Source organism: Coffea eugenioides, chromosome 9, assembly GCF_003713205.1.
Source record: "Coffea eugenioides isolate CCC68of chromosome 9, Ceug_1.0, whole genome shotgun sequence".
Classification (NCBI taxonomy): Eukaryota; Viridiplantae; Streptophyta; class Magnoliopsida; order Gentianales; family Rubiaceae; genus Coffea; species Coffea eugenioides.
The window spans coordinates 42,380,414-42,390,213 of record NC_040043.1 but is presented as its reverse complement, the minus strand read 5'-3'; the positions used below and the strand labels follow the sequence as shown (position 1 = coordinate 42,390,213).

General features: G+C 34.1%; 1 protein-coding gene across 1 annotated transcript; it reads left to right on the top strand.

Moving 5' to 3' along the window:
- Positions 1-964: 964 nt before the first annotated feature.
- LOC113783471 (beta-glucosidase 18-like) lies at positions 965-4,386 on the top strand. Its single transcript, XM_027329611.1, has 12 exons — positions 965-1,199; positions 1,325-1,391; positions 1,498-1,556; positions 1,708-1,783; positions 1,874-1,948; positions 2,039-2,126; positions 2,220-2,472; positions 2,619-2,734; positions 2,949-3,222; positions 3,337-3,439; positions 3,877-3,982; positions 4,059-4,386. The coding sequence occupies exons 1-12, from the start codon at positions 1,032-1,034 to the stop codon at positions 4,294-4,296; spliced, it is 1,623 nt and encodes a 540-aa protein (XP_027185412.1). The 5' UTR covers positions 965-1,031; the 3' UTR covers positions 4,297-4,386.
- The last annotated feature ends 5,414 nt before the right edge of the window (positions 4,387-9,800 follow it).

Here is a 9,800-nt window from a genome sequence, read left to right as displayed (position 1 = left end):
GATCACAACTGCTAAGAACCTATATATAACATCTTCCTAATTTGGGTTAAAGTGTCACTGTTAGTTTTTTTCGTCAAAACTAACGGTCAATGATAAAGAATCAAAATAAAAGTAATAAATTGATAAATTTACTCTTTCATTACTTCTTTTCTTCCTCCAAACATGAAAGAAAGAAATTGAAATAAATAATAAATAAATAAGAACTAGAAAATACCATTAAAAATATGGTTTAACAACCTATAATAATATTTGTAGTAAAAAAAGATATTTTTTGTTTCTTATTTATTTATTTTATATTTTCATTCCATCTTGTTAGTTTCTTTTTTATTTAATTTTATTTCCCTTCCATCTCTTTTGTATTTGAAGAAAATTAAGATTTTGTACGCCAAAATATAGATTTTCAAAATCATCTCTTTTATTCCCAAAAAAAAAAAAGAAAAGAGAGAAAGAAAAGGAAAAACAAAGTAGCGAAATGGTGAATTTGTCAATTTATTAATTTGACTTTAACTTTTTATTAAAATTAATGGAAAAACTAACAAGTGACACTTTAATCCAAATTACGGAAGGGTTATATATAAGTTTTTAAATGATAGGGAGTTACGTGACAAAATACCAACTATATGACGTAAATGGTGTTTTACCCATCCCATATATAACAATTGTGTCTTCTTAAAAAAATTGTATAAATAATTAATAAAGAATTACAAATTACTTAATTCGTATAATACAAACAACCCTTACCGCCTCTTTCCAAATTCTTCTGCATCCTTAACAAAGCAAGTCACTGAATCACGTGTCTGACCAGGTGGCAGGCGGTGTTTAACGTCATGGGATTTCAGCCGACAAGTCATCCTCAGAAGCTGTATGTATCTTAGCTACCACCAAACGGACCCATTAATATTTTAAGTCTTGTTTCTGTTTCTTGACAAGTAATCTTCTGTTGCTTCTTTAACCAAACCCCGACTGAAGTGTCTTTACCCTTCAGAACTATCATTACACCACTCTTATCTTATTCAACGAAGGTCACCAATATGGTCGCCTCCTCCTCTTTTCTGCTCTTCATATTACTCATTTCTGCAAATCCTTGTGTAAGAGCCTACAATCAAGGAGGCAATGGAATAGCAGAAGAGTTTGAAGATGTCAAAAGATCAGATTTCCCAGCTGGATTTCTCTTCGGTGCTGCCACTTCTTCATATCAAGTATATAAAATTACAAATCATGTGTTTCTTTAACCTTCTTGTTCTTGTCTGCATTTTTTGGTAGAATACTTTCTATGAAATTCTCTTGAAATTTGTCTAATATGAAACCACCTCAATGGTTTTAGATTGAGGGTGCAATTCTTGAAGATGGAAAGAGCTTTAGTGACTGGGATGTTTTTGTCCGCAAAATTGGTAATTAGTGATACTTTTTAACTGCTTCTTGCGGCTATGTGTTTTTCTATACAATTTTGGTTAAATAAATCTGATTAAATTTCTACTTTGTTTCCAATTGTTTAAGGTAATATAAAGAATGGAGACACTGGAGATATAGCGACTGACCATTACCATCGTTACATGGTACCAAGTTACCAGCTCTGCTACTCTAATTTCTTGTTTTTACTTATCTCAATGTACCTTAAACATTCTAGATGAATGATATGAAGATGTAAATTAAAGATTTTGAGCAGCAAAACGATATAAAATTTTGTTTGCTTTTGGATCGTAACAGGAAGATATTGAGATAATCCATTCCCTTGGGATGGATGCTTACCGTTTCTCCATTTCCTGGCCAAGAATACTTCCAAGTACTTTTTTTTTCTTCTTAGGTACCCCTTTCGGTCCCCATTTTCTTTGAATGCCACGGACTCATAATATATGTTTGAATGGTTGTTTAGATGGGAAATCCGGTGGTGTTAATGCAGCTGGAATCATGTTTTACAATAGTATTATTGATAACCTTTTACTCCGAGGTACTAAGCAAACATGACATGTTTCTTCCACCTTTCATCTCTCATTTACTTCTATTGTTTCAGAGGCTTAGATACATTGTATCAATGCAGGCATTCAGCCATTTGTGACAATTTACCACTGGGACATGCCTCAAGTGCTTAGTGACAAATACGGGGGCTGGCTCAGTCCTCTGATTCAGTATGTTGAACTACAAATCTGATTATGGATTTTGTGTGGATGATATTTAACTCTTCAGTAAGATCACAATTTCGGGTATATGTGACAAATTAGGGATGATTTCCTCCATTTTGCTGAAACATGTTTCAAGAATTTTGGCGATCGGGTGAGGTATTGGGTGACCATAAATGAACCAAATACAGTTGCAGAATTCGCCTTTGAAAGGGGAGTGAGCCCTCCAGGTCATTGCTCCCCTCCTTTTGGCAACTGTTCAGCTGGTAATTCAGATACCGAGCCCCTAATTGCAGTGCATAACATGTTACTTGCACATGCCAAGGCTTCCAAACTCTATCGCGAGCAGTTTCTGGCAAGTCAAATACTTAGTTTGCATAAATAATGACATCAACTTGCATTACTGCATCCCTTTGTTTTACAGGTTTATACAGCTTAACTTTGTTGTTATCGTTTCAACAAAGGAGGTATATAATCTGAACCACACATTTTTTGTTGCAGCCCAAACAAGGAGGTGTAATAGGAATTGTGCTCCACTCATTTATGTTTGAACCATTAACTGATGATGAGCATAACAAGGAAGCTGCAGATAGGGCTTTGGCTTTTAATCTGGCTTGGTAAGTCATGACATCACCTTAAACTGTACCCTTTACCCTGGGACTGGAAGCTTCCACAGTCATGTACTAGCATTTTAAATTTCCCCTTTTCCTGTCACTCAATCGCAGCCTAATTGGCTAGAAGCATTGAATTAAGAAAAATTTCTATTTGAAAAGAATCAAAAAATAACAAGATGCCCCATTTTTATGTGCCATGGTTCAATTTATAAAACAGGGCTTTGGATCCTCTAGTGTTTGGTGATTATCCTCCAGAAATGTGTCAATATCATGGGAATGAGTTACCCAAATTCACATCAGAGGAAAGACTGCTCATAAGGGATAGCATTGACTTCGTTGGACTAAACCACTATGCAACTCTTTATGCCAAGGACTGCATACACTCAAGTTGTTCCTGCTCTGGCTCTGCCTGTATCCCTGGTGGAGACCGTGCCATCCGAGGCTTTGTCTCCACATCTGCAGAGAATGGTGGTGTTTTGATTGGAGAACCTGTATGAGAATCAGATTTGTCCTGATTTATTGCATTGACTGTATATCAGATTCTATTTGTTATATAGCTTAAGATTAGCTTTTTCCTAATCTTGTTTTTTAGCTGTTTTTAACAGGCAGGGATGCCTAGATTCAGTGTTGTTCCAAGAGGAATGGAAGAGATTGTAGACTATACAGTGAATCGATACGATAACAAGCCCATTTTTATTACTGAGAATGGTAAACATATACATTTGGAAATATCTGTGATTTGGTTTAGTTTTGAACATCCACAGTTTTTGCTCTTGCTCTTGTGCTCTTGTTCCACATTGAGTTGGCTCTGATCGTGTTATTCAGATAAAATTTGCACCTGGAGTGCAAGTAGATCTATGTTTTTCCAGTTTTACATGTTATGTTGTCTCAAAAACTGCTACCTTTTCATGTCTTATTCTAACTATTACCACACAATAATCAGATTTTTCTAACAAGTGCTCAATGGATACTCGTGAGTACACAATGTGAATGTATACTCACATTTATTACTCCCTGCATTTAAATACTTTCCCGATTTGATCTCACTTTTCCCAGTAATTAATACATGAAATCCATCTTATTGAGTGTCCATTGACCACTGAGCATTGTTAGACAAGCTCATAATAACTCTATCTTACCTACAGGTTATTCTTCGCCACTGCAACAAGATCAACTTGATGATTTACAGCATGATGTCAAGCGAATTGAATTTCACCAAGCATACCTAGCATCTTTGGCTCGAGCCATCAGGTGAGATTGTTCCTCTGATTGTACTGAAATTATTTGCTCGAATAACTAATGAAAGCAAGCATTTTTTGTTTGATAGAAATGGTGCTGATGTGAGGGGCTATTTTGTTTGGGCTTTGATGGATAATTTTGAGTGGTCATTGGGGTATGATGTGAAATTTGGACTTTATTCTGTTGATCGGGCAACGTTGAATAGAATTCCTAGGTCCTCTGCCAAGTGGTATAGAAATTTCCTGAGGAACATCAGCTCCAATGGCATGAAGCCCAGAACTGCATTTTCACTTTGGAACAAAGTTGGTAGAGCAGAAGAAGAGTGATGAACTAATGTTTTCAGTTCATTTCCCCCCTTTATTGAACATATGTTTATCTTTGGTATATACAAGTATGGTGAGGATATTGAATAGCAAGCTCGAACTGTGTCGCACTGCATTATGTTGTATTATGGGAGATCAAATTTACCCATACAGGTTACAGCACTAAGAAGAACTGGAAATTTCGTGGCTATTAACAAAAATAAAAAAAAATTCGCATTTTCTTTCACCAGGAATGGCTCCTCTTTGACCCTGTGTTTCGGAAAATGCAAGATATTTTTTTTTAAAAAAAATTCTTTGGGTCAATTACACCTGTCTCCTTTGTGGTTTAGTGGTATTGTAAATAACGTTCCTATAGTTTCAAAAATAATACATAACTCCTTCATAGTTTAAATTAAAGTGTCTTTTGTAATGGAATCAATTGAAATGTTGAGATTACCTTCATTTATAAACTAAGATGATTGGAGTGATCAAGATATATAAACATAATATGCATGAAACTTTAACTTATTATGGTTCATTGCTTTATCATATAATCTCCTTATAATTTAGCATTTTATCATATAGTCTCTTTATAGTTTTCAAAATCTATATATAACTCCTCCTTCTGCTTAACAAATAAAATTCATCTTAACATAAGGGGTACTTTTGGAATGTTATTCGACTCCATTCTGTAATTTTGGCATTGTAGTCAAAATTATGAGGGAGTTATATATCATTTTTGAAATCATAAGAGAGATATGTAGAAAAGTACTAAATTATAGGGGGCAAAGTGTAAGTCATCCTTTTCTGGATTTTTTTTTTGTCGCAACGATAACATTTGTATAATCTAGTCTAAGGGGAGGGGGAGTTGACAAGATTTTTCCGTCGGAAGAAGTCGCAATTAAGTGGCAAATTGGGAGGCAAGGGACTCTTGACCTCCCACCCCCACCAAGATATTTATTAACAGCCCAAGAAGTTGTTGGCTTTTTTTTGGATAGTCACATTTAATTTTTTGTTATTTTGTCTTTTTAAAGAAGATTAATAGTGGTTCTTCTTTTCTTTTTTTGTCGCAACGATAACATTTGTATAATATATTCTATCCTAATCTAAGCAAAGGGAGAGCTGACGGGATTTTCCCATCGGAGGAAGCCACAATTAAGTGGCAACCCTTTAAGTCTTGGTGGTACTGACGACCCAAGAGGTTGTTGGCAATAGTGGCTCTTCACTTACTCTTTTGATGATTCGAACCATGACCTTTCAATTATACTCAAAGTATCTTACCAACTAGGTCACACTTGATTGCCAAATCATATTTAAGTAGTCAAAACTTTCCAATTAGAATAAGGGTTAAATACCCAAAACCCCCCTGTGGTTTGACTAATGTTCATTTTACCTTCTTATGGTTTGAAAACCTACAATTTGACTCCCCGTCATTTCAACTAAAGTAAAAGTCTGACGGAAAACATCTAAACTAACGTCTGAAAGGAAAATGCCAAAATTGTCCCTCTATAAGTCAAACCCTTGGAAGAATGTTTCGTGCATTTGAGAATGGGTAAAATACCAAAAACCCCCATGTGGTTTGCCAAATGTACACTTTATCTCCCTATGGTTTGGAGCCCTTGAAGTTTTTCTTAATATTATTTAGAGCCCTTGTAGTTTTCAAAATCGCTCATACCTTCCCTAGATTACTGGTTCATAACATTGTCAATCCCTTTGGGTTAAATTAACATTAAAAAAATGTGTATTATAAGAGAGATAATATTTAAGTTTCATCTCTACCCTTATACTGTCCTTTAAATCATTATTAGGACAACAATGGAAATAGAAATAACACTGAAAGAGAAAGGTCAAAACAGGAGGGGGCATACCTCCAATAAAGAGCAAAGTTGCAGCAACTGAGCAGTCTTTTTAACTATTACCTAAGGTTGCAAACGAATCAAGTCGCTTGCGAGCAGTTCGAGTCAAGCTCGACTCGAGCTCAATCAATATCGTCGAGCTTATTCTAAAAAAAAAATTTATTTTTATTTTTTCGCGTTCGAACTTCAAAATTATCAGCTCGTCGGGTTCGAATTCGAGTTCGAGGTTGATAAAACTAAGTCAAGGCTTGGTTTAATTAGGCCAAAGTTCGACTCAACTCGGTTCATTTGCAAGTCTATTATTACTGCAATGAGTAGTACTTCAGTTTTTATAACTCTTTTTTTCAGTTTTTCAACTACATAAAAATGCAACAACACAACAAGAGAAGGAACATGAATTCAGCAGCAAAAGATAAAAGTTAAGAACAAAATTGGGAGATGATATTATAGCACAACATGGCAATTTCCAATAGGAGGGCGCTCTTGTAATTGGCCAACATCATTTACCATAAAGAATGATATTATGGAAGGTCCTCTTACAATTCACCAACACAATTTGCCAAAATATTTTTAACAACAATAACGATGATAATATTATGTTAACACTAACATAGAAGTGAAACACTAAAAGCTGGGTGATTTTAATGTCTCAATCCTTTTTTTTTTTTTTTTAAAAGAGTGTCACAATCCATATTTTAATTCCGGAGAAATATTCTTTTCAAATGACACGTTAATCCTTTTCAATGTGAAGTCAATCTTTGACTGGTTGAGGGTGCGTCCGTTAATTTAAAATACAATTGCAACAAAATTAAAATTTGAAAAACCATAAAAGTATCCCTCGAGAGTTGGGTTTTATATTTTTTAGTCCCTCACTTTTAAAATAATGCATTTTGGTCCCTTACTTATGAGGTTTTATACTTTTTTAGTAACTCACTTGTAAAACAGTGTAATTTGGTCTTTCACATATCCAAAAGGCATCATTTTCACCCCAATTCTCATTTCCAGTTACATATTCACTTATAATTCTTAGTTTCATCTAAATTGAACCAAAGCTTAATATATATATATATATACATATATATATATGTATATGTATGTATTTATATTATTGATGTACCTAAATTCATTCTTTCCAGTTACATATTCACTTATAATTCTTAGTTTCATCTAAATTGAACCAAAGCTTAATATATATATATATATATACATATATATATGTATATGTATGTATTTATATTATTGATGTACCTAAATTCATTCTTTGAAGATTTGAATCCAAGATTTATAGATATTGAATTCAAACCCCTTGCCCTATGCCTGTTTCTTAAATCACACCAATCCCTTGCTAAAAAAAGATCAACTATTATTTTTATTTTCTAGATAAAAAAAAAACTAGGTAAAGGCAGAATGTTTAATTTTAGTACTAAAATTTTATTGGAGGTGATTTCAGGCACAAAAATAATATGTTTGCTTCATAACAGCATATTATGAGTAAAGTTAAAGAGTTCTTAAAAATGTTTTCTTTTCTTTGTAATAATTTAAACTTCTCGTCTGAATCATGATAGCATTAAAACTAAGGCGGTTTCCTACTCCAATTTAGCTTCAAATGGTACCTGCACTAAATTTTTGTGGATTGGTCATGATTTTACACATGAAATTTGGCAAGTTGGTTTTACTTATTTTAGGTGAAATGTTATCAAAATTCATTTTTAGGCTGAAAATGGTGTATCCTATATGTGTAAGGGACCAAAACTCTTCATTTTAAAAGTGAAAAACTAAAAGAGTAGAAAAGCTAAAATGCAAGGGACAGAAACGCATCAATTTACAAGTGAGGGACTAAAAAAGCACAAATCTCAAATCTGAAGGACTATTTCTGCAATTTTCCATTAAAAGTACCAATTGGGTCCAATGCCATGCGCCCCAAGAGTTACTCCTTTCGTTATCTGTTCGGTATCATTACGTCAACATTTACCCAAACCTAATATCCTATGGTTTTATACAAAAACAAAACAATATATACTTTAGAAGGCACATTACTTTACTTTTTTCTTTTCTATATGGACAATCAGCATTAGCTTTTCAGAATGCAGATTTCTATGATTTCTTCGTTCTGTCATTCTAGTAGCCAAAAATAATTATTCAATGTAGCAATTTAATAGTAGCAAGTGAACTTCTGGTTTCTATAGAGCAGGTACATCAAAAAATTAGCAATAGAAATTTCTCATTTCAGCCATCACCCTTCACGTGCAAAGTTGAACTTTCAGAACTTGAACACAAAACAAAAATTCCTTAAAAACAATAAAAGGGAATAATTCCATAATCTAATTTTGTATAGTTTTTCATGCTTGTGGATTAAGTAAATTAAGTTGTACTCTAAAAACTCACTGTAATTTTATTTATTATCACATGATTCTCTTAACATTTCAAAATATACACTTCATCCCCCTCTGGTTTCATATAAAGTAAAAACTTAACAGAAAATAATTTATGTTACGTCATTAGTTGAATTTACCAATAGTATCCTTACTTAAATGTCAAAACAATTGACAACTTGATCACCTTCTAAAATCACATGGAAATTATATGGATAAATACAAAATCACAAGAGGTAAAATGGATATTTATGCAATCCATAAAGGAGTTAAGTAAACATTAAGTAGTCATTATGATTTTATCATACGCATTTTTAGAATGCGTATGATTTTTAAAACTATAGGGAGTTATATGGCGATTTTTGAAACCGTAAAGAGGTCATCTAGCATTATACAAAACCACAAGGGGTCATATGTAATTTACCCTTAAAATGACACCCATTGGCTTTTTGTTGAAGTAGTGATTATTGACTTGGAGCCTTTGCTCGTACTGTGTGGTTTACACTTTGGAATGAAAATGATCCTAACGTTTCGATAAAAAAAAAAAGATTATTGACTTGGAATCTTGGATGGGCGGAGGCTTGGAGATAACAACTTCACTATCAGTCTATCACATCATCACACGTCCAGCTTCCCAAAATTGACTTGTCCCATTTTCCCACTAAAATCTCTCAAATATACAGTTTCTGCATAGAGCTCAGAGTCCTCAGACTTTCTGCATAGAGCTCAGAGTCCTCAGACTTCTGAGAAGCAAACAGACTGGATGCTGAGCAGATATCGGGTGGTCTTGATTATCTTCTTGGAGCACTTGAAAGGCTACATATTCAGCCAGCCTTCAGTGCTCCTGTGAAGGATAAAATCCCAGATCTTCATTTGGAGTTGAGGTTCGTGAAACTGATTTCTTTGTGCTTCAGAAAGTACGAGGAATCAGCTGATGAGGACATCATGATGCAGTCTATCATGATGAAGATTCAAGCTGTACTGGAAACTGAAATCGAAGATGTGGAGATTCTGACTTGTACCTTGCTTGAAAAAATTGAGAATTTGAAGCCAGAGGTGAAAGATATCTGTGATGTTTTGTGGGATTCTTCGTTGGGATTTATGGCTGGTGGCACGAGTGATGAGATTATGGAATTTATTGACTTGATTTTGTGGAATATGAGGGATCTTCTGAACTGGAAAGCTGATCATATTGCTGCTTCTGTGAAGAAGCATATCAAGGCTGACCTGGAGGTGCTGTGTTTTATAGGGAATGTTGTCAACTTCACTGCAAAAAGATGCACCAATCAACAGAAACTGG

What these genes read in the sequence shown, in the direction of transcription:
- LOC113783471 (XM_027329611.1), top strand. Translation starts at nt 1,032, where the DNA reads ATGGTCGCCTCCTCCTCTTTTCTGCTCTTCATATTACTCATTTCTGCA. An exon ending in TTGGCTTTTAATCTGGCTTG is followed by an intron (nt 2,735 to 2,948) that starts GTAAGTCATGAC and finishes TTTATAAAACAG; the next exon opens with GGCTTTGGATCCTCTAGTGT. An exon ending in TCTTTGGCTCGAGCCATCAG is followed by an intron (nt 3,983 to 4,058) that starts GTGAGATTGTTC and finishes TTTGTTTGATAG; the next exon opens with AAATGGTGCTGATGTGAGGG.